Source organism: Bactrocera oleae, chromosome 2 (genome assembly GCF_042242935.1).
Source record: "Bactrocera oleae isolate idBacOlea1 chromosome 2, idBacOlea1, whole genome shotgun sequence".
NCBI classification, from domain to species: Eukaryota; Metazoa; Arthropoda; class Insecta; order Diptera; family Tephritidae; genus Bactrocera; species Bactrocera oleae.
The window spans coordinates 45,577,616-45,602,802 of NC_091536.1; the positions used below are offsets into that span (position 1 = coordinate 45,577,616).

The window sequence follows — 25,187 nt, forward strand, 5'->3', positions numbered from 1 at the left end:
GATGGAGCCTTCTAGCGCAAACGCAGCAATAAAATTCCTCGGTACGGAGCAACCTTGCTACTAGGCGTTGCTCCAATGACGACAAACTTAATCTAGAACTTACCGATCCAAACAGGGTTAGATCGCCGAAATAACAGCCCTTAGCCGGATAAAATCCGGGTCAATTCCGGCTGTTGTGGGAATTGTTCATTATACATCGCCGATGATGGTTCCTGTATTTGGGGTATAATCTTCCTATCAAACGTTTTGTTATTGTCTGATTGAATATAACAGTAACTTAAATTTTTAATTAAAGCTATTTTTGCACTATATAATGTAAAATAATAGTGGATATAACTAAAAGAGAAATATATAAGCTCATTTTATATTGGTAAAAAAACCAAATTTAAATAGTTGAAATTTTTAATTGTGTTCTTTATTTCTTTCAATTCATTTACAAAAGATGTCGATAAGGTAATACTGGATACTTGTCATTTAGCAACCCTTTTGTTATTGTGTTAATTAATAGAATTGAACACTAAGTTAAATATACATAGAAAGAAAGCTATTTTTGAACTATATAATATAAAATAAATATGTACAAACGAATTAGTGAAGTGTTAGTGGAGTGGAAAAATATAAGTGTAAAATTCATTTTAAACTTCAAATATACGCACGGTATTCTAAAGGCGGAGCACTTCATTGTCAGTAACTGTATATAGCCACAGATGTTTGTAAGATACAGTGTGGCGCACGAATCGTGCTACAAAAATAAACCGTAATAACTTGTGTGGGCAATTGACTTACTTTTTTATTGGGCAGGTTATTATTTAAATTTTTTACAATTGACTTTGGATACCGAAAAGAGGGTTTAGATAATGCAGCGGCAGCATGCTTTGCAGTCCGTCATTTCCGTCCTTCTCCGTGGCAGCTCACATAGCCAGACCGGTTATTGCGGAGCTCCATCGAAAATTAGAAAACAAACTATTATAGACTCCACCTCCCGTTGGCCCCCAAGATCACCTGACCTGACTGCACCAGACTTTTCATGGGGTTATGTCAATCAAGAGGTGAACAAAACAAAACCCAGAAATCTGGCAGATTTGAAGCAGTCCATTAAATCAATAATTGAGGTAATCAGGAGTTCAACCCTTCAGGCCGCAATGAATAACTTTCTAATTAGGTATCGCATACGAGTGGCTGAGCAAGGTCATATAGGTCAAGGGCTTCTATACAATAAAAAAAATAAATGTAATGCATTGATTAAAAAGTTATTACGTTTTGTTTTTGTGGCACGATTCGTGCGCTACCCTGTATTTGCGTTTAAAATCCAACAAGGTTAAATTTTAGAATAGCATCCCCGAATTTGGTTGAAATGGATATGAGCGGATAGGGGTCCTCCTGTTTAAGAAAATATAAGTTAACAATAGTTAACTAAGTCAGTCTCTTGAACTGCCAAAATTGCAGTTTGGATTTTTGAATGACCGACAGCCGCAATTCAACACCTTGCAGTAACCACCGACCGGTGGATGTAACGCAATGTCTTACACAAGCTTAGGCGTCAGCAGAAACTTAGGAAAGCAGCGTCAATGGCAGTAGCGGCGATAGTAATAGTAGGTTATAAATAAGATAAATGTAATTTTAATAAAACATTTTAGAACGGAACTCAACTTGTGTTTATTTAAAATAACATAATTCCGTGGTAGTCGACAACACCGTCGCTATCGCATAAACGGAATATTATTTAAATAGTTCATGGGTAGTCGACAACACCGTCGCTACCGAACAAAGTAAAAGTGGTGATAATAAAAAAATAACTATTATTTAAATAGTTCGTGGGTAGTCGACAACACCGTCGCTACCGAATAAAGGAACAGTAAAATTTAATAAAAATATAACTTATATAAAAAATTAAGTTGCCGCTGGCTTATGGTTTTTAAGATATTTGCTTTTTATACTAAGTAATACATAAATAACTTTAATTCAATATCTAACATTCTAATAAATAATCAGTGTTATCTTATCTACATATTTTACAAAGGAACTAAAAGAAAAAATAATACCCTAATGACAAGAAAGAAATAACACATTTTTAGTTTTTTGCGTAGAATTCCATTTTGTATTGAAGACCTTGGGCCGCGTTTCAAAAACAAAAAAAAAACAAAAACAATCCTGATCGATCCAACAACAGGATTTACCAAGAGAAAAGAAATTCTGACGATATAATTTATCTTTTTTATTTATTTTTTATCGTTTGCAAAATACGGTGACACTTATTTTTTGTTTGCATGCAACAATTTTGTTACTGCATGAATAAATGGATTTGAACCAAAGTTAAATATTATATGAAAGTTAGTTTTGCAATATTTAATACAAAACAAATGTGTAGAAACGAATTAGAGTAGTTTTAGTGAATATAAAAGTGAAAAATTTAAGTGTAAAATTCACGATAAATCAAAGAAACACACTTAAATAGTTGAATTTTTGAACTTTAAAAGAAAATATCTCAATAACCGTAAGTCAGCGACAACCAATCTAGAGAACGTCCTCTATCACACTCATTTTAATTCCTCCAAATTCGGGAGATGCTATTTTAAACCCAATCTTCCAACAATCCAAAGGATGTCATTTTTCGATGCATTATTATTTATAAAACATAAGTTAAATGTGGTTGACGTTTGTTTTTATCGGATTTTAACTGAGCCAAGTATGCATCACTGAAAAGTTAATTTTTATTAAGAATGCCGTATATAATTTCACGCTCAAACTGATCAGCTTTTAACGTTCCAGCTATACTTTCACAATTTTCGTTAAATACACTATAAGCACTGATTTCATTATTTTTTTTCGGTGTAGTTCTCGTATTTAAATAAATTGCAATCAATGCTGAGATCATTAAATAAACCGTTCCAAATTGTAATTTTATAGCAATAAAATAGAGGGTTATCCAAAACAATGTAACCATTACACTTAAGGCATATCTGAAGAGATCTGATGAAGATTTTTCTTCAGATACTGTACCCATTTCATCTTCATCATCAGAGCTCTCTGGCAATGCATGTTCCACTTTCTTAGTAAATTCAACATTTGAATTCAGGTTTTGAAATTTGGTCCCATCAACATCAGTTTCCTATTGGTATTGAAATTATTTAAATACATATAAGTACATTTAATATACATACAGAAATCAATATTATCTGCGAACACTAAACTCACAATTACATCAATGCTGATTTGTTCTCCCTTACTCAAACTAGGCTGTCTCATACCCAGCATCCAGAATTCACGGAATTTTGATTTAAATATCTGAAATACCTTCTGCCTCTGTTTTGTAAGGCGATATTTGTACAGTTTATTCCTTAATTCCTCTGCCATGCCAAAAAAAGAGAGATGGAAACTGCAAAATGGTTATTTTAATTTAAATGCCCAAAAACTATTATTTTGTCTGATCTGGCTACAATGGAAAATGTTATAAAAAAAACGCTAATTTTGAGGCGCTCTCACACTGGAAAGAGTTGGGCATCCCATTATCCCTGGTGCTAACGATAATCGTTAGATAGAATACTAAAATTCTTACTGTGACTGGGGTGAAAAGCGCAGTTCGCCTGCCAACTGCGGGTAAATTTTTCGTAAATAATCAGAAAGATTTCCGTTAAGTGTCTAAGCCAACATTCACAAAAAATTCTAATACTTTGAATACTTACGTGTGATCACTCCTTCCTCTCATACGGGGCATCTCGACAAGCAAGTTAAGATTGCTAAATATCTGTATTGTTGGCAATATTGCCAAATGAGACTGCACATTGCTAAAGTTCAGCAATTGATTTCAAAATATATTTCATGCCATCGATAGCTAGCAAAGATCTGTAATTTTGGTGGCTTGACAGAGCTGTTTTCATTTCCACACAATTATGAACAGGCAACATGTACATGAATATATAATTCCGGTCGCATGATATCAGCTAAGATGAAATGCCAATGCCTCGTGTTTTATGTTTTGTTGCGTAAAGTGCAATTTAGCAAAGTAATATTCTACACATAAATTTATACAAAACATGGAAAATAGTAGTTAAGTACATACATATGTATGGTTAATATTTTAATGATAATTGATAGCATATGTAAATATCAATGCTCATATTTAATTATGGAATTGGTAAATAAACTTTATGCAACAATTATTTAGTCTTAATATATGAGATCTTATTTTTCCAAAAAATACATTTGTAGAAATAACTAGATTTCGACTTTTTTCATTCTCCACATAACTTTTGTCATCCTCATAAAATTTTTATACGGTTCAAGAGCTAAAACATGCGCTATATCAGCTGGAACATACCTAACCGACTTCATTTGAAGAGTGATTACTTCACGATAGCACATGACCACACAAGAACATCGCCAACTTCAATGACAACCCTACAAGACGGGTAAAAGTTAGTAATTAATGCATTAGTTATGCCAACTATTTTGGAAAACTATCTGTTACTCTTTGGTTAACAGCGTCCTTTTCATTGGCTATTTGCTTGGTTAGCCATCTGTTACTGAAAATAGTTTGTTTGGTTATTGCAATGGTTACCTATAATTTACAGAAAACTGGTGCATAGGTTATTTGTTTGGTTACAGAAAACTGGTTGATAGAGTACCTCGTCTGCTTATATGGGTTATTTGTTTGGTTATTCATTGGCTACCTCTATATTATATGATATATACTACATTATCACAACTTTTTTTTGTTAAAAGCCTTATATGGTTTACTGATAGTTAATTTTAATTGTTAAAATTTTATAGTTTACAATAATAGTTACATTAATTTACTAATTGTTAATATTCGCACATTATACTATGTTTGCACCAAATTGAAATCCTCTTGAAAACACAATTTGTGGATTATGGAGCCAAAGTCGTTCTGACCGACATTGTGTGTTTTTGATGAGTTTTCATTAACAGTTCACACATATATTTGTTAACATTTGTTATGTACGCTACAAGAACAGTAACGGTCATCTGGTTCGTAATATGAAAGTCATAGCTGAAAAAATTTTGTCAGCGCGCAGATCAAAGTTTCTATCATATTCTTAAGAGCCTTGTTTTCTTTTTGTTTGTTTGTTTTGTTTTTTCTGAGTCCTTGCTGACCATAAATCCGTCATAGCTGAAAATTGTCAGTTATGACTGAAACGCTGTCAGAAGTGAAAAATTCTTTTGTGTAGTAGATAAAAAATATATATTTTTTATTTTTATAAAAAGGAATGCAACAAAAAATTTAATAAAATATGAAAATATAAAAATAAATTTTCACTTGATGTCATCATTTCCTCGCAATAGCTTTGTGTACGTCTTTTTCCAATCAGTGGATAGTTCTGAATTTAAAAATGCAAATGCAGTTTCTTGTAGGGTACGTTTATGCCAATTATGGAATGTAAACAAATTGTTAACTGACATTTAGGGCTGGCAAAGTATGTTTTCTAATAATATCCATTAAACTAGAGCAGGCACCGATTATAATGAGTGGAATGTATGTTTTCAAGGGGTTTTTAGCGAAAACTGTGTTTTCGTTTGACAGATTTTGTATGGATGAAAACACAAGTTTTCGCGTGAAAACCTCTTTTGTCTATGAAAACAAGAATTTTGTGTCGGTGCGCAGATAGTATTAGGTACATACATGTATCCTAATTAAACAATAATATTTTAAAATAATTAATACTATTAATAGGTAACTTAAATTTTATAATTTAAAACTAAAAAGGGGAATATTGAAGTCCAGATTTGGAACTTTCCATCGTAATTTGCAAATATCTAATATGAATAAAAAATAATTAATTGTTATTTTCATTTGTATATGTTAAAGTAAAGTATCTACATTCTATTTTAGAAAAAAATGCATGCCAGTTTGTACACAACTCATATAAAAAGTTGAGGGCTACAATATTTATCAAGGTACTTAACATAGATACGTTATCTACGGTGGTTTAATTGGCTACACGTTAACATTGGTTAATATCCGCAACATTTTGTTTGTTTACCTTAACATTCTATTGGTTACCAAACAAATGATTAACATGGGTTACCTATGTTGAGATAGCTAAGGAAAACGTTAAATTCTCAGCTGATGACATTTTCTAACCAAACAAGAGATATTATGTTATTATGAAGAAATCTTTTACTTTAAATTTTGTGCTTATATTATATAAACCATATAAAACAACTTTTAATAAAAATTCCAAAAAATAAGTATATATACATAATCAACATGAAAATATACAATATTGGCCAGTTATGATTATATTATTCATTCCATTATATTATTTTAATGCCGATATATGGCCTCTTTTACAAAATATATCACATCTAGAATATATGGTATAATTTACTTACTGCCATTACCGCACACAAGTCTAAAGGACGATAGTTTACGACAAGCCATAGAACTTCAGCACAGCATTCATTTCCGTCTCAACCGATTTATGCACAGCTTCTACCTCCGACACTTGGAATATATCAATTCGCCATTTCTTTGGTTATCACTATTGTTGAAAGTAAAAAGATAAAAAGAAAACAATAAAAACGCTTTGTAATACACCGATATATAAAGCCGCAATCAATAATGGTAGCGCCAAAAGTAAAACTTTAACAAATAAATTAAATAAAAACTTTAACAAATAAAATTTGTCTAGATTAAGAAATATATTACATCCCTCAAGCCTAAAATTTTAACTTCTAAATTTATGATAATTCACTGAGTTAAACACAATTTGCGCACATTTTTCACTTCATTTTCACTTATCGAGAGTTGATACGTAAAAGCACTCATCAACATGTACATACCTGTTTTGCCCGCAACTTCAGCACGATTTAAATTATTTGAATTTTACTGTAATCCAAAAACCAAAAAAAAGAGATTCATAATATATTATATATTATAATAAAAAGGATATACGGTTATAAAAATTTTAACATAACCATACTTACCAAATTGGCAAAATCAATTAATTTTATTCAAAATATTCTCCTTCTGCTTTAATACAGCGGTGCAAGCCTTTTGAATGGCCCCCACGTCTGCATAACGCTTTTCTTTCATCGGCAAATGAATTTTCCGAAAAGGTAGGAGTGCGACTTCATATCTGTCATATCAGTGGTTGATTGTTAAAATTTGGTTTTTGGTCAAATAAGCGTCGATCGATGAGACGGCGCATTATCGTGCAACAAACGCCAACTTCCATCTTCGCGATATTCGGGCGGAACACGTCGAATACGGCGCATCAAACGATTCAAAACTCCAAGGTAGAATACCGCATTAACGTTTTGGCCGGGTGGAACAAATTCTTTGTGGCGAAAACCCTTGGAATCATAAAAACAAATCAGCATTGTCTTCACTTTTGACTTCTCTTCACATAAACTTGTTTCATCAATTGAAACATTTCGGTAAAAGTTTACCAATTTTAAAATAAAATTTAATGTTGGCTCTTTGTTTGAAGCTCATTTTCGCACCGATGACAAAAACATACTGACACTTAATACACAATAACTTCACTTTCAATAGATGAAATGTCATGAAATTTACTGGAAGTCGATAAGGGATAGCAGATTCTAACGCACTAGTCGACATATAGATGGCGCCATTATGACAAATTTGCAACACTGCTGTCATGGTTGCCATCTCGAACGTACCCCATGTTACTGTTCACTCGTGTATAAGTTAAAAACTTTGTTACTTTCAAGAATGATAGAATACAAGATTACGCCAACCGTCATCTTGTGACTTAATTCTTTTGATTGTAGAAGAAGTAACATAGAGCAGCATGTAAATTGTAAACTAACACGTAAACATATTTGTTAGTTCATGAACTAGAGCTAATTGTTTAGTTTATTGTGAAAAAATCTTTCTGAAATAAATAAAAAAATTTTACGGGTAATTTTTTAATAAATAATTTTATCTATTGACAACATAGTTGCCAATTAAGTGAACGGTTAAGGGCCGAATTCACAGTTATTATTTAAACGTTGGTTACCAAAAATTTTAACTATTGGTTAACTAGTACTTTGTATTGTAACGGATTTCTTAATAAATCGTCTATCTATATCTCACTCTTGAGTTCGATCACTGGATTGTTAAATAAAAGTCAATATTTAATTCATATACACTTATCTATATTTCTAATCCAAACAACTTAACGTTTTACTACTCATTATCCGAATTCACAACATCTTACTTATATCTAAATAACGCACGTTTACATACATATTCACTATATACAAGTACATACGATACATATCATTATACCCTAATAGGGTACCACTAGGTAGGTTAGGTAAGGTTATGAGGTCGATCCCAAAAAGGATCCCACTTGGACAGCTTTAAACGCCGGTCCATTGTGATACCTACAAAACTCCTATAATCTGGATCAAAAGACCCTTACAAGTCGACGAGACGCTTTGTGCTTACTACAAACTTGTTAAGACGGCCAATATCCATTTCGGATAAGTATTCAGGTCCGCCAAAAGTGTGATTGCCGAGATATTTCAATCGCAGCCTAGCGAAATCCGGACATTGGAGGAGAAAGTGCCGGGATGATTCCACCTCGCCCTCATCCATGCAACTTTGGCAACTAGCATCAGGTAGTACACCAAGCCGTACCGCATGAGTGCCCATTGGACAGTGTCCAGTGAGAACTCCTATCATAGCGGCGAGATGCACTTTGCTCAGGGCGAGATGTTCCCTCGACCTCCTGCGATCCACTCTTAGCCAGAAGGATCTCGCGGTCGCACAGGACCTAGTCGTCGACCAGCGTCTGCTGAGTGCCCATTCCGATGTGAGCGGGGCAAAGGTGCCCCTCCTGGCTAGCTCATCAGCTTTGCAGTTTCCAGCGATTCCGCTGTGACCAGGCACCCAAACGAGCCTGATGTTGAAATAGCCAGACGCTATCTCTAAAGAGGACAAACACTCCTTGACTAGCTTTGATTGCACGGTTCGCGCGCAAAGCTAGTATTGCCGCCCTACTATCGGAGTGGATGCTCACTTCTACAAACGAGGCTGCACTACGCAGTAGTACTTCTAACGCCACCTTGATAGCAGCCACTTTCGCCTGAAAAACACTACAGTGATCCGGTAGCCTGAAGCTAAGACTGACGGAGAGCTCCTTGCAGAAAATCCCCCCTCCAACTTTCTCTCCTAGCCTCGATCCTTCCGTGAAAAACTCACCGCGCCTCTTCTCCAGCGGCTTCTTCCCATCCACATGTCCCTCGTTGGAATATGAGCGGAGAAGGAGCCGCCTCGAGTGGCCTCAGTGACGCAGTGATCTATATTTTCCGGAATGCCGCTGAAGCAAGAAAAAATTTCGGAGTGTCCTTGTTCGGACCTCTTCATAAGCCCAGCTTACCTGAGCCTTAGAGCACACTTCGCGGCAATGCACCTACCGGCAATGTCCACAGGTGCTATGTTTAAAATAGCATTAAGAGCTATTGTAGGTGTGGTCCGCAGTGCACCGGAGATTCCGATGAGCGCCGCTCTTTGGACCCTTTCTAGCTTTTTAGCCAGTGTGGACCTTTCGAGCGCCCTCCACCAGACGAACACACCCTAGAACATTATTGGCTTAACTACGGTTTCGTAGAGCCACCACCTTAGGTGAGAGTCCTCACCTTTTCAATATAGCTCCTTTGCAGCCCTAGGTATTTCACTTTCTCAGCAGGTTGAAGAAGTGAACCCCCGAAGGAGGGGAGAGGCACATCTGGTATCTTATACCTCCTGGTAAATAAAACCATTTCGGTTTTACTTGGGTTGACGGCTAGGCCGCTTCTATTCGCCCAGCTAGATACCACGTTCAGGTACCCCTCGGTGAGCTCGTAGACGGTATTCAGGAACTTTCCCTTAACCATAAGAACCACATCATCAGCGTAGGCTGTCACCCGACAGCCTTGCGTCTCGAGTTCTATTAGTAGGTCGTTTACCACCATTATCAGAGCAGTGGGGAGAGTACTCCCCCCTGCGGAGTTCCCCTACTAACTTTTCTGGTTGTCTTGGCACCACCCCACTCCGCTGCGACAGTTCTGTCACAAAGAAGACTAAAAATAAGGTGATTGAGGTTAGATTCCACCTCAAACTTTTCGAGGGCTTTAACCACTGCCTCTGGTCGCACATTGTTGATGTCGAGAAAGGTGCCCACAGCTAATTCCTTGTGCTTGAGAGCTATCTCCAGCCATGACACTACATCATGCAAAGCAGTGTCGACCGACCTGCCTTTGATATATGCATGCTGCGCCCGTAACAGTTTACCCCTCGGTATTCTGCTCCTAATGTACAGATTCATAAGCCTCTCTAATGTTTTCAACAGAAACGAGGATAGGCTGATGGGTCTGAAATCTTTTGCACCGACGTGAGAGCTTTTGACAGGCCTTCGGAATGAAAGTAACCTTAACCTGTCTCCAGACCTTCGGGACATGTCTGACACAGTTCGCGTAGATAGGGGCCAGCCAGTTCAATGACATCTTAATCGTACGCTGTAATTGCGCTGGAATAATGCCATCGGGCCCCGGGGACTTAAAGGGTTTAAAGGATTTCAATGCCCAGGTAAGGTGACAATCGTCCAGAAGCTCCAAGAAGGCTGTACGGCCCTCCTGCAGCTCCCCCAGGGCCACTTCTTCAGCAGAGTGATTTAGTGGAAAATGAGCATCCAGGAGTAGCTTCAGCGACTCCTCACTACTCGTAGTCCACCCGTTATCTACATTTCTTAGATACCCCACTGGAGTAGAATTTTTTGCAAGAATGCGCCTGATTCGTGAGGACTCATGACAGCCCTCTACACTACCGCAGAAGGCTTCCCACGAAGCTCTCTTGGCTTTCTTCAATTCGGACTTGTAGATGGCCAGTCCGGCCTTGTACAACGCCCAGTCGTCACTAGAGCCGCTTTTACGGGCTTTGTTGAAAAGTCTTCTGCTCGAAGATCTGATCTCCGTTAGCTCCGAAGTTCACCAAAAGTCGACGAGCTCATCGACCGCATCCGCCGATAGGATCCAATCCCTGTCAGGTGCGATGGGAAGAGCTGATCGAAGCTTCCTGCAGTACAGGACCCAGTTGGTATTCCTAAAATTTCTATAGGTTTTGAGCTCCGGGCGTGAGGTTTTTAAGCTGAACCCAATATATTTATGATCCGAGAATGAATGGTCGTCTAGAACCCTCCATTCTGAAATTAAGGGAACGATTTCCCTAGAGGCTAGCGTAACGTCCAGGACTTCCACCCTGCTAGCAGTCACAAAGGTAGGGCTGTTCCCCCTATTACATATAGAAAGATCTACACTACAAATAAAATCAAAAAGTGACTCACCTCTTGCGTTAATGTCCGAGCTCCCCCAGACGGTGTGCCTTGAATTAGCATCCAAGCCTATTAAGACTCCGGTCCCTTTGCGCCTGGCCTCTGCCAAAACTCTTCTAAGCAGGTACGGAGGTGGCTCCACCTCGTCGTCGTGCGGCATGTAGGCTGAAACAAGCCAGAGTTCTTCGGCGCTGTCCTCCAGTCTAGCAGCGACGACATCCTCGTTTCTGAAATTAAGCAAAAGAAAAACGGTAAGTTCGTTTCTGATCAACAAGCAGGCTCTGGTTCTACCTGTACTGTTTGCCGCCAGGAGCTTGTGGCTCTTTGTCCTTAGACCAGAGATACCGTTTCTGCTCAGCCACGGTTCCTGGATAAGGACAACGTCGGCTTCGTCCCGTCCTAGACGAAGCACTAGATCGGCGGAGGCCGCCGTTGAGTGCTGGAGGTTAATTTGGAGGATCCTCATCCTCCAAACTCCTCTCCAGCAGTGCGAGCTCCGCACCATCATCCGTATTATCGACCCCAGCATCCTCGAACAGGCGCTCGAGACTGAAGACGGATCCATCATCGCCTGACGATCCGCCCTCCGTGCTCACCGTATTCGAGAGGATGGGGTCGATGTCCATTTTAGAGTGGGTCACTCTCCCACTCTCTTCCACCTCAGCTGGTGGCGACGGGCCAACATCCCTGGCTTCAGTTGGGAGAATCCTGAGGACGACCCTCTCGAAGCCATAGCTTATGGCCCCCTTTGCAATGCTGAGAAGAGCGAGGGACTCCTTGTTTAGGAGTATCAGCGCTCGCCGATATGGTCCTCTCCAGCCTAACCACCTTCCAATCTTGGGTGGGAAGAAATGGATTGCAGTACCGCAATATCTCCTCAATTTCGGTCGGGGTAGAGGGTTCGGCCGGAAGCCAGACACGAACACGAGGTCGCATCGGAAGATCCGATTTGGCCACCGCCTCGAGCCTTGTTCCCTTCCATCCTTCCCCCAACCTGGCTACTGCCTCCTTATAAAGGAATGCCGACCGTTCGTTGGCACACCTTATAAGTTTGTGTAAGCCGAGGTTCCACCCGGCACTTTCACATCTAGGGGGTGGTCCAGGGCTTCCCCTGACCACCTTCATGAACAAAGCGGAGATAGCAGCCGCTACCCACTCCCACTCATCATGGGAGATGGCTCCACCTCCCCTGCTGCTATCGTATACCACGAGCTCAATTGAGCTGGCGAGTTTAGCGATTTCGCCAAACATCGGTGCCGCTCCGACTCGAGGCTTCTTGCCGAGGGAGGATTCCCCCTCCTGCGACCTTTGTCGCTTCATCGAGGTGTGGGGTTCGCTCAGCCCTACTTTCCTGTCATTGACGTCGCTTAGCACCCTTTTGGCCCACTCAAGTGTGCTAGCACGCTGATCAGAAATCTGATCCTGCTTGCCACCGTAACGCTCCAAAATCTTGGTAGCCAGCCGACGGTGCGACTTCAGCTTTTTAGCTGTGGTCAGGCGTTTCCCCCCGGAACCCTTAGCTTTCGCTGAGGACACCGCGCCCCCTATGTACTTAACAGAGGTTCTTCTGCTAGTGCTGGCGATTCCGCAGCGAACTTTTGCCCTGCCCAAGGTGTCAGGTCGGCTGCCCACTCCCCCTGCGTTACCGCCCCTAGTGATGGTAAGCCGGACACCCCCGGAATTTTTCTCCTCACCCTTGGGCGGAGACGGTTTCGTCCCCATAGGAGACGGTTTCTCCCCAAAAATTGTATCACCTCCGATACAAAACAAAAGGTCAAGCAGGCGTAATAGTCAAACAGTTCGCACTAAATGACGACAGTCTCAATTTGGCTTGGGAAGCTCTTCAATCAAGATACAAAAAGGCAAAAATATTGGTCGATAAGCAAATAACGATATTAATGAACTTGATTTTGGCACAAAATAGGCTACAACTGCCAACAAAATAAGCCCACTTTGAAATTACGAGAATGGGCGGAAGAGTAGTTCAACATCTAATAAAATTTGCCCCATTAGGATTCGAGAATTCGAGCAGAATCTATAGTCTCACCAAAACTAATAAATATGTTTCCAAGCTATCATGTATGTAAATAGCCAGTTTGACGCAAAATAACATGTGCAAAGTGTGTTAATTTTTTCGTAAAAATTAATGTTCTAATTTTTATTTGCAAAAATTCCAAAAAACAAAAAAATTTTGAAAAAATTGTCTTTCCGCTCACGGAATTCTCATTTTTGCCTCAAAATAAGACGATTTAAAATAAAATATAATTTTCGCAGCCTTTTTGTTGGGGGACCTAGACTATGCAACTACTCGTTTTTCTAAAAAATATTGTAAGAAAAGTGAAGAAAAGCGGCTATGACGTTGAAGAAAAAATGCAAAGACAGCATTGGGGTAAAAAGTGCCCGATCTTTGAAAATTTTAAGATATTAGTCTAAATATAAATAAATACAATAATACATTTTTAATAATAACCACGCGGCTTTTATTATTTGTCAATACTTTGTTCTATCGTATCGTGAATTTATATACATAATGACTTAAAAGTTCAATTTATAGTCCGATTTCATCCATTTTTATGCTGTGGTTAGGGGCTGTTAAATAATCTATGCATTAAACTTAATAGAGGGCGGGCCACGCTAGTTTTTTTTTTAAATTTTTAGCCCAAGGGTTTTATATCTTATTTGTGGGTGTAGAAGTGCTCCGATTTAGCCCATTACAAACTCGTCCTTTCTTTTCTGCCAAGGAACACGAGTTTATTCAAGTTATAGCTTATACAGATAGACGGACAGACAAACACTAACTCGGTTTTTAACTCGTCTCGTTGTCCAAATCTTTTATATGTATATAATCCTATATCAAACTGGATAATTTTTAGGCTATAGCAACATGTTGCAAGAGTATAAAAAATAAAATGTTATTAATTATTATGTATTATATTATATTTCATTTAATAGTATTATATATTATATATAATATATATGTATATTAGCTGGCCCGGCAAACGTTGTTTTGCCATACACGTTATTTTTAGAAAATATTAAAAAAAAAACGAATACTAAAATGTGTGGGTAATGTCATTATAATTGAAAGACGAATGAAGAGTTGTATACAATAAAAGTATATTTGGTTTGAGATAGTAAAATATTCTTTATTAAATTAACAAATATTTAAAATTTTAAAATTGTGCATAGGCATATAGAACTGAGTAAATTTTGTACAGAAATTACAAAGTCATGTCTGGAAGACGTCGTCGTTCGAACATAGCTCGTAGTACAGTGATTGTCAGAAGAGTACGTTTAGTAAGAGATGGAGAATCGTCAATGGAACGAGAGTCTCGTCTCAGTCAGGCTGGGGATAGATATAGAGCTTAGAGAGAGAGAACCTTCAGTAGAGCGTAAGGTTCGCCGCAGCCGAGATAGGGATAGACATCGAATACATAGAGCCAGCAAATCATCAGCTAGAGCTTCTAATTCGTGGGTAAATAAATTAAAATTCTGCTATGAATTACGATTCTTTGATTTCTGACAAGGACGATCGTATAGTATCAAAAGCTACTATGACAGTAGTGTGTGAACATTGCTTGGCATTGAAATTCAAGAACGAATCGAAAGGCATGTGTTGCTTACAAGGAAAAGTCAAATTAGAAGAAATTCTCTCTCTACCTGAACCACTTCACTCTCTTCTTACGGGTGATCTTCAGAAATCCAAACAATTCATGCGCAATATACGCCGTTATAATAACGCATTTCAAATGACCTCTTTTAAGAGTAAGCAAGTGGTTGAGCGTGGGTTCATGCCTACATTTAAAAATCAAGTTCAAGTGTACCACTTAGTTGGGAGCTTGCTACCACTTCGTCCCGCTGATCACAAATTTCTGCAAATATATTTTATTGCAGATCCAGATACGCAAGCATCTACGTGGTGTTTAAGTATTGCACAGCCAATTGACAGATATTTGATTAGATCTTTTCTGGATATGTTACATTCTCATAATTGCTACATACAGTCTTTTAAAACTGCGATTGAGAGTGTTCCAGCAGATACTCCTGACCTTAATGTCGTAATACATGCAAATAAAGTTCCTGTTGGAGAACACAGAGGACGATACGATGCGCCTTCGAGTAAAGTAGCAGTGGTGATAGCTGTACAGCAATTTGACATAAGAGATGTTGTATTGCATAGTCGTGATGATAATTTGCCAAAAATTTTAGTGTTACAATATCCATTGATGCTATTTATTATAATAACAAGACGTCACAATTTCAACACTTTGCTTAGATATGGAATGTTAATAAACCCAATATTGGTAGATCAATATGCGAGAATTGAATTTGAGAGATTAGCGTACATCCGAAATAATCAAACTAAATTGAGAGCTGAAAATTACGTTCATCTTCAGGATGCTTTAAGGGCGAATGAACACCTCAACGGCATTGCGCAGTTGGTTATACTACCTTCATCATTCACAGGTGGATCTCGATATTAACTTTAAAAATCGCAAAACGCCATTACTTATGTCAGAAATTACGGCAAACCTGATTTATTTATAACTGCAACATGTAACCCCAATGGGCCGGAAATCAAAAAAAATATTAACACAAATTTAACTCCACAACACAGATACGATATCGTTAATAGAGTCTTCCATTTAAAAGTGCAGAAACTCCTGCACCTCATTAATAAGTCTTATATATTCGGTTAACCGCACTGGTATATGTACAAAATAAAATGACAAAACGTGGCTTGCCACATGTACACCTGCTGGTGTGGTTAGTGAACAAAATTAGACCAAACCAAATTGACAGGGCTATTTCAGCTGAATTACCGGATAAAGATGAAGATCCTATCCTGTACGAAATCGTAAAGAAACATATGGTACACGGCCCTTGCGGGACTTTAAACCCGAATTCTCCATGTATGCGAGATTCCAAATGCAGCAAAAATTTTCCGAAGACGTTCCAAACTCAAACAAGTACTAGGGATGACAGATATCCCAAATATCATCGAAGATCGCCAGAACAGGGTGGGTAAAATGCTACCATCCGAAAACATAATATTGATAACCGATGGATCGTTCCCTACAATCCGCTCCTTTTGAACATTTTTGATGCCCAAATCAACATAGAGTTGTGCAATTCAATAAAGTCAATTCAATATGTTACTAAGTACATAATAAAGGCAGTAATCAAGCCACTTTCAGCATACAATCACCAAATGAAGTGGAAAAATATCAGTCATAGTCTTTACGGCTTTGAAGCTGTATGGAGGATTTTATGATTCGAAGGACACGACCGGAATCCCACAATTGTCCACCTTGCAATTTATTTAGAAAATGGACAAAGAATATATTTCACTGAGAACAATATACAAGAAGTTGTTAATAACCCGCGGGATACAACATTGACAGCATTCTTCAAGTTATGTGTTCAAGATGATTTCGCAAAAACACTGACATATGACAGAGTTCCAAGTTACTATACATGAAACCAGAGTTCTAAAACTTTTCTAAACGGCGCAAACAAGCTACTGAATTTAATGGAGTAAAAAAAAACGGATGCTCTTGGCAGATCCTACGTGATTCATCCCAACAAGAGCGAATGCTTTTATCTGAGAATGTTTCTGCATATTGTAATAGGCCCGACATTCACTGCATTACTATCAACAATTGATAACAATGAAGGGAAATTTTCCTTGATGCCCCAGGAGGTACAGGAAAAACATTTTAAATATTCGATTACGCACTCTCCTTTTTTCACTTGTTGGCACTGTTCCGTAACAAAAAAACCAAACGGACACGGTCACGGCTGATGTCGAAAATATACGGGCGCAAAAAAGGGGCGGAAAAGTGGCACGTCTTGTTCGCTTGAAATGCTAACGAAAAAGGAAGGATTTTGTCCTCTGTTAGCCCCTTTTTAGTGTTGAGTTGTGTAGTGTTGTGGTGTGATGTGATGTGTATGTGTGGGTGGTCTGAGTGGTGTGATGTCTGTTGTGGATCGTGTTGATGTGGTGTGTTGGCGCGCAGTGGCGTGTATGGAGGGGGGAGGCGTAACTCATCTAGCCATTCCGGCCCCCCTAGGCGAATTCTAGCCTAGCAATCGCTGTAGTTGCTGCAGCGTAGCAACAACACTGCTGAGACCAGTGGAGCGGCGGTATGTTGGCCTGGGCTGCCGACGCCGCGTTGACGCCTCCTGTCGCCTCGGTCTGGATGGAGGTGGAGCTGTCTGTCTTCGGTTGTGCTCCGGATGGCTGCTCTGCTGCGATCTGCGGCTTGGGGCGAGTTGTCGCCCGACGGCCCGCTTTGGGGTGCGATGCAGCATAGTATGGTGCTGTCTATGGCACAGTTGGCAGAGCGTAACCGACGTACACTCCGGAGTCGTGTGGACCGTAGACAAACAGTTGAGGCAGTGCCCGTGCGCTTGGGCAACCTGCTGACGTTGTGGTGGCTGCATGCTTCGGAAAATGCTGCAGTGTTGCAGCCGGTGTGTGCGTCGACACAGTGGGCATCGGCTGCGTTGTGGCACCGTTGCCGGTGCTGATGAAGGTGTCAGTGGTCGCGCGCCATTACGGGGAGCGGTTGCAGGAACGGTTGCCGCTGCGGTTCGTGGTGTTGGAGTTGCCCCAGGGCGTGGCACATTGATGGCGGACCTCACAGCTGGCGTTGGTGTTGCTGCCATATCTACTTCCATATTGATCTGTATGAAGAAGTTGGAATGATTATACATTTGTTGCATGTAAATTTATGGCGAATGTGCCACGGTATGTGGCAGGAATGGATCGTCACTTTGATCGATCATTGCGGTTAGAATGGTTGGTTTATAACGGTTTTGTCATTTGCGGGTTTATTGGTTATTTATACGACTAATTCATTTGCGTCGCGGTAATATCGGCGGATTGGTTGTTATTTGCGATTTTTTCATTAGATACGGTTGGCAGAAAACATAATTTCACGAGCGGTCTTGTCAGCGTTCCGCTTTGAGTACGGAGATCAACTACTCGTATATGACCGTCGGAACCGTAATATAGTTTTTCTATGCGGCCAAGCCACCATTCTGTGGGGGGTAGACAATCATCGTGTATGATAACACAGTCTCCAAGCTTTGGTGCCTTTTCTGGAGTTTTCCATGGAGAATTTTGATTCTTTCCCATCGATTTAATAGGGATAGCGACCCCACGCCTGGCTCAGGTATGGCCAGAATGGGTGCTCCTTTAAGAAAATGCCCTGGAGTTAGGGCTGTGAAGTCGGAGGGATCTTGCGAGAGTGTTGTGAGTGGCCGTGAATTGAGAACGGCTTCAATTCGGGTTAATAAGGTAGTGAATTCTTCATAATTCAATTTATAATTTCCAGCTACTTTTTTGAAGTGGGATTTGAAGCTTTTTACAGCTGATTCCCTTAAACCACCCATATGAGGAGCGCTTGGGGGGATAAACTGCCAATTAATGCCTTGGGGAGCATACTTCTGAACAATTTCAGGTGATACTTGTTTAATAAAATCCACAAACTGTTTTTCAGTGGCTCTTTGAGCTCCAATGAAGGTTTTGCCGTTATCGCTCATTAGTTTTGAGGGGAAGCCGCGTCATCCGACAAAGCGAGCAAATGCCGCGAGAAAAGCCTCCTTAGTCAGATTTGTACATAGCTCGAGGTGCACTGCTTTTGTCGTGAAACAGACAAAGACAGCCACATAGCCTTTCATTATGGTGGGCGACCTTAACATGGACGCCTTTATTTGAAAAGGCCCAGCAAAATCGACACCTGTGACTGTGAAAGGCAGAGTGAAGTTACAGCGTTCCGGAGGAAGTGCTGCCATAATCTGCGTTCGCAACTTCTGCTTATGCAGAGTGCAGATCTTGCACATGGAAATGCATTTTTTGATTTGGGGCTTAAGTCGGGGAATATAGAACTCTTGGCGGACTATATGTTGCATTAGGCGATGTTCTGCGTGGAGCATAAGTAAGTGGATATAATTGAGGAGTAAAGTGGCAAGTCGAGATTTCTCTGGTATGATTAGAGGATGGCGTTCATTATACGTGAGGCTTGAATTGGCAAGCCGACCATTCGCACGAAGCAGACCTTTCGTGTCTAGGAATGGGTTAAGAACTAAGAGTGAACTCCTTTTGTCAATGGGTTTTGATTCTCTTAATAGTGTTATATCGCGGCTGAAGTAGCGCGTTTGAGTTGATGCGATTAGAGCGACCTTTGCCTTTTGCAATTCCAGGTGCGTCAATGTATCGCATTGGGGGTACTCTGAGGGAACTCCCTTAACTTTAATTTTAAGGCGCTCTATGAACTTTAACATATAGGCGATTACTCTGAGGGCTCGGGAAAACGATGAAAATCGCTCAAGGATGTCAGTATCCTCCACTGCTGTGTGAAAGGAGTCGATCTTTCGACTTTCGGGGGCTATTATATTGCGCATGGGCGATTGTGGCCAAGAATCGGGAGATTCTGTTAACCATCGGGGGCCATTCCACCAGAGGGTGGTGGTGGCGAGATGCAGGGGTTTGCATCCTCTTGTACCTAGATCAGCAGGATTGTCAGCACTGGCTACATGTCGCCAAGTGGCTGATCCCACTAGGTCAAGTATTTGAGACGTTCGATTAGCAATGTACGTCTTCCATGCATGTGGTAGTTTTTCCAACCAGGCTAGAACAATTTCAGAATCGGACCAGAGATAAAATCTATGTTTCTCCATGTTTAAATGGGTCTGCGCCATGGAAGCTAATTTTGCGAGTAGTAGCGCGCCACAGAGCTCAAGTCGAGGTAGACTTAGCGTTTTTAAAGGAGCCACCTTTGCTTTTGCTACTAATAAGTGGCTTGTGGTCGCGGTATCGCTTTGTGTGCGCACATAGATAGTGGCACAGTATGCCTTCTCCGAGGCATCACAGAAGCCGTGTATTTCGACTTTGTGTTCGGGGAAATAGTTTACCCATCGAGGGATTTGTATCTGGGAAATGTCTTCCAGATTGTTTGCAAACTGGGACCATTTTTCTAAGCGAAGAGGTTTCACTTGTTCGTCCCAGTCGGTTCCGTCTAGCCATAATTCTTGTATCAAGATTTTCGCTTGTATCATAATTGGCGAAAGCCATCCTGCGGGGTCGAAAAGTTTTGCCACAGAGGATAAAATTTGGCGTTTTGTTATGGCGGATAATGCTGATATTGACTCTGTAGTGTATGAAAACTGGTCAGATATCGCGTTCCATTGGATCCCCAGAGTTTTTGTTGTACTTTCCTTTTCGAATTTAAGGAAATTAGTGTCCAAGAGATTTTCTTTAGGTATGTCCTTTAAGATATTAGGGTGGTTCGCCGTTATCTTTTTTAACGGAAACCCTGCGGTTTTGAGGGCTTGTGTCACTTGTGCTAGTGACTCGTATGCTTGTGGAAGACTGTGACTTCCAGACAGAATATCGTCTACATACGTTTGTGTTTTTAACACCTGGGTTGCCAGAGGAAACTCTGACTTGGTGTTTTCTGCAAATTCGTGCAGTGTTCGAATGGCTAAATATGGGGCACAGTTGACGCCGAAGGTAACTGTTTTCAATTTATAGTCGCGGAGTGGACTATTGGGAGATTTTCGGAAAATAATTCGCTGAAAATCTTGATCGTCTTTATGTACGACTATTTGTCTATACATTTTTTCGACGTCTCCGTTAAATACGTATTTGAATATACGCCAATTTAAAATTAGTAGCATTAAATCTGGTTGGAGCGTGGGTCCCGTAAATAGAATATCATTTAGGGAATTCCCCGAGCTAGTAGATCTTGATGCATTAAAAACAACTCTTACTTTAGTTGTTTTTTTGTCTGGCTTTACTACTGCGTGATGAGGCAAGTAAAATGAGTGATATTTGCCATTTGTGATTTTTTCGCATGGGCTTACTTCCTCCATGTGGTTTAAATGGAGGTATTCTTCCAACACGCCATCGTATTCTGGCTTAAGCTCACCTTTTTTAAGTAAGTTTTTTTCCATACTTAAAAACTGCTGTATAGCAGAGGTGCGAGAGTGACCTAAGGCGATTGTGTTAGGAAATTGTTGTTTTAGTGGTAGTCGTACGACATACCAACCTAGTAGTTGTGGCTTTGTAAAAGTCTTCACAATACTGATCTTCAGGGGTTGTGATTGATATGGGTGGGAGTTCTTCTAACTCCCAAAATTTTTTCAATTGTGAATTGAGGTATTCGTTTGAGATTTCCTCAACCTGAGTGGTCATGGTGGTAACTGGTTCCGAAACTAGTCCACTTAGGATCCACCCAAAAATAGTATTTTGTGCCAGAAGTGTATTTGAAATTTTCTCAATACCTTCGAGTATAATCTGTGGTATGAGATCGCTTCCTAATAGAAGGTCTATTTGAGCGGGAGTGTTGCAGTTGGGATCTGCTAGCTTTAGGTGTGAAACCTTTTGCCAATGCTTGCTATTTATGTGATAGCTTGGAAGCATATTTGTAAGTTGCGGTAAGACTATAGCTTCTGCTTGTATGTGCTTATCCGCTTGGGGGGAAATTAAGGTAATGGGACAGATTTTATTAGAGTTTTGAACTACTCTTCCGCCCATTCCTGTAATTTCAAAGTTGGCTTGTTTTGTTGGCAGTTGTAGCCTATTTTGAGCCCTAGACGCTATGAAAGATCGTTGTGATCCTTGGTCTATTAAGGCCCTAAGTTTAAACAGCTCTCCTCGGTGTTCGATGGAGACGACTGCTGTGGGTAGTAGTACCCTACTTTGGTTTTCGCTGTGTAGCGTTTGGGTTTTTAATGCCTTTGAGCAGCATGGTGCTTCTTGGCAATTATCGGGATTTCGCACTTCGGGATTTGCTGTTGCAACTAAACCCGTGGCTCTTTTTGTATTTGCGTTGTTTGGGGGTGAGCTGGAGAATGTGCTGTAATGCAGCATTGAATGATGGCGTTTATGACAATAAACGCAATTAAATTTGCTTTCGCACTCTTTAAGTGTATGTGCATGTGATAGGCAATTTGTACAAAGCCTTTTCGTTTTTATAAAATTGTTTCGATCGAAAATATTCATCTTTTTGAATCTCTCGCAAGATTTGAGCTTATGCCCCCCTGTACATAGTTCGCATGACGTTTGCTTGTACTGTTCGGATGTGAACGTTTGATTTCTTAAAAATCTTCTGTTTAAATTGTTGCTGCTACTGGCTTGGGGTCTGTGGAAGCTTCTATTTAGGTCGTGTTGAACGGTTTTCGTTCTGACCATTTTTTTATCTACCCTTTCTGCTATTTCGTATTGGGTTATTAAAAAGTCTTTCATCTGTTGCCACGTTGGGCATTTTTTTCGAGATGAGAGCGATTGCTCCCACAAAAGTACCGATTTTTCTGGTAAAGCGGCGGTGCATATATTTACCAGTATTGGGTCCCAGCTGTCTGTGGGAATATTTTGTGTCGATAAAACCGACAAACAATTTGAAACAGTGGATTGAAGTTTGATAAATTCTTCACTAGTTTCCCTTTGAATTTTTGGCAAGTTCATTAATATCGATATTTGTTTATCGACCAATATTCTTTCGTTTTCGAATCTTGATTTAAGAGCTTCCCAAGCCAGATTGAAATTATCGTCATTTATTGCGAACTGTTTGACTATGACGCCTGCTTGACCTTTTGTTTTGTATCGGAGGTGATACAATTTTTGCGCATTTGTTAATTTTGGGTGGTTTATGTAAACGGCAGTAAACATGTCTCGGAAGGACGGCCATTGTTCATAACCACCATGAAAGATTTCTATGTCACATGCGGGCACCTTGAGATGGATGCCCGAACTTGCCTCTTGGCATTGTACTTGTGGCAGCTCTACTCGCTGATTTGGAGTAGGCGCAATTGCTTTTATTAGCTTAAGTTGATCGAAAATCATTGCTTTAGTTTCTTCGAATTGGTCTAAGCAGTTTTCGTATTTTGCGTAAGCCGAAGATTTGAAATTTTCAGGTAGATCTGAGTCGTCAGATTCTACAATTGCGTCATATGCAGCTTGGAGACGTGACCAAAAATTGTCAAGATTGTCTTTTTTAATTTCTAATACCGATTCAGAATTGTCTTGAATTGGAGAAGAAGAAAATCGAGTGCAGTATCTTATTAAGCTGTCACTCTCAGCAATGAATTTACTGTATGTTATGTCTTTACCCCTTTTTTGCTTTGTAGCACCTTGCTTTGGGCGTGTAGCTTCTGCAGGTGTACATGGACTTCTTTCGTCAGAAATCATTTTTGGAACTTTTAGCAACTGAGTTGTTTTAGAATCTTTCGAGTCTGAGCTCATTTAAGAGATGTGCCGAAATAAAATAAAATATTTTCACTGTAAGAAATATTTGTATTTGAAACCTCTTTTAAGAAAATAAGGTTTATTGTTTTTTTTTTGAAAATATTAACAAATTAATAACTTTTTTTTTTCTTTAATATTATTAAATTGATTAATATTAAACGCAAATGTTTTTTATTATTACTTTTATTTGTAAGTATTATGTGTCCGTAATTCCTATAGGGTATACCTATAAGCGGATCAGCTGATACATATGTACTTGACGTTATGCGCAATTGAGAGCTCGTCTTAGAGATCAATGCACTTTGTACATATGTATTTATGTAATATAATATATTATGTTTAAATATTTTTGCGCAATCCTGCTTGTTTTTGTTGGTCAAAGAACAAGGGGTATTGCGAATATGTGCCAATGTGGACTTAGAATATTATATGTATGTATATATGCAATCCTACTTGTTTTTGTTTAACAAGAACAAGGGGTATTGCGGAATATTTGCCAATGTGGACTTTGAAGCGAAGTATTAACGTATTTTTGTATACCTGAGCGTGTATATATGTACGCAGTGCGAAAGGACCGCGAAAAGGAAAAAATATACCGCAGGTATTCTTGTAAATGTATGTATATGTGTATGTATATCACGTAATATATTTGTGCGGAATATATGTACGCAGTGCGAAAAGACCGCGAAACGTAGAATAATTTACCGCAGTTATTCAAACAAAATTTATGTATATATGTATGTATATAAATTTTTAGTGATATATGTATGTATATATTTATATATGTTGAATATGATATCTATATGTATGTTAAAATTTATTTTGTACGTTTTCGCTTTTGTTGGTTGTTTTTTTTTTTTTCTTTGCTTTTGATTTGCCTTTGCTTATTTTACGCAATCCTGCTTATACTTGATTAAGTATAAGGGGTATTGCTGAAAATTGGTGCAAGTAAATACTTGAATTGTTTAGTTTTAGAGATATTTTTGTGTATTTGAACACAACGGTAAGCAGTTAGGCAATCAAAAGTTCGTTGGATATATAGTTTTTTACCAAACTGTTTTATCTGTTAGCGGTATTTCGGTTTTTACCGGAAAATAAATCGAAATATAGAAACAGTTTGGTAACCGCCCTTTTTTGTTATTGCCTTTATTAAGACGGATTTTTGTAAAAAATAAACCGCAAAGGAATAAATTTAAACATACATATAATTAGTGGATATATACATATACTAAATGGAATCGATACGACTCACTTTGGGTTTTCCGCCAAGGGTTTTGGGGATAATATTTTATATATGTGCCTGTGTGTGTGCCTTTCGTTGTTTTTTCCCACTCCTTTGCTGCTTAGCTGCGGTGGGTGACTTTGGTGAGCTGGTGTGGTTGTTGTTGCTAGCTGGTATGGTTTTTTATTTATTTAGTTCGCGCCCGTTCTGTCTTTTTATGTAAGTATTTTTGTTGTTTTTTGTTGAAACTCGCGCCCGTACCTAATTTGTTAATATTTCGCGCACGTTGTTGGTTTTACTGGTTTTTTTTTTATGTATATATGTATGTTTGTGTCCCTTCACTTCACCTCACTTCTCTCTTGTGTATATATATATATATGGTTTTTTTTTTTTTTGTCACTCTTTTGTTTTCTGTATATATATA

At 39.2% G+C, this 25,187-nt stretch overlaps 2 protein-coding genes and 2 long non-coding RNA genes across 6 annotated transcripts; 1 reads left to right on the forward strand and 3 right to left on the reverse strand.

Annotated features, from left to right (window-relative positions):
- Window positions 1–434: 434 nt before the first annotated feature.
- On the forward strand, window positions 435–1,644 carry LOC138858982 (uncharacterized). The gene is made up of 2 exons (XR_011398023.1): window positions 435–683; window positions 1,330–1,644. It is a non-coding gene; the product is annotated as an uncharacterized lncRNA (long non-coding RNA).
- A 1,043-nt stretch (window positions 1,645–2,687) lies between these two features.
- On the reverse strand, window positions 2,688–3,791 carry Saysd1 (SAYSVFN motif domain containing 1). Of its 3 annotated transcripts, none has more exons than XM_014244664.3 (3): window positions 3,684–3,791; window positions 3,196–3,376; window positions 2,688–3,109 (listed from the first exon to the last, which is right to left on the reverse strand). In XM_014244664.3, exons 1-3 carry the CDS (start codon window positions 3,713–3,715, stop codon window positions 2,705–2,707), a joined length of 618 nt encoding a protein of 205 aa, XP_014100139.1. In that variant the 5' UTR covers window positions 3,716–3,791; the 3' UTR covers window positions 2,688–2,704. The 3 variants fall into 3 exon arrangements, with proteins under 3 accessions (XP_014100139.1, XP_014100140.1, XP_069969188.1); XM_014244665.3 differs by having other exon boundaries at window positions 3,557–3,686; XM_070113087.1 differs by lacking the exon at window positions 3,684–3,791 and adding an exon at window positions 3,486–3,517.
- Window positions 3,792–4,229: 438 nt separating this feature from the next.
- LOC138858983 (uncharacterized) lies at window positions 4,230–7,472 on the reverse strand. The gene is made up of 4 exons (XR_011398024.1): window positions 6,949–7,472; window positions 6,805–6,850; window positions 6,355–6,503; window positions 4,230–4,398 (listed from the first exon to the last, which is right to left on the reverse strand). It is a non-coding gene; the product is annotated as an uncharacterized lncRNA (long non-coding RNA).
- Window positions 7,473–17,247: 9,775 nt separating this feature from the next.
- Window positions 17,248–18,170, reverse strand: LOC138858900 (uncharacterized). The gene has a single exon (XM_070112948.1). The coding sequence runs from the start codon at window positions 18,012–18,014 to the stop codon at window positions 17,367–17,369; it is 648 nt and encodes a 215-aa protein (XP_069969049.1). The 5' UTR covers window positions 18,015–18,170; the 3' UTR covers window positions 17,248–17,366.
- Between the last annotated feature and the right edge of the window lie 7,017 nt (window positions 18,171–25,187).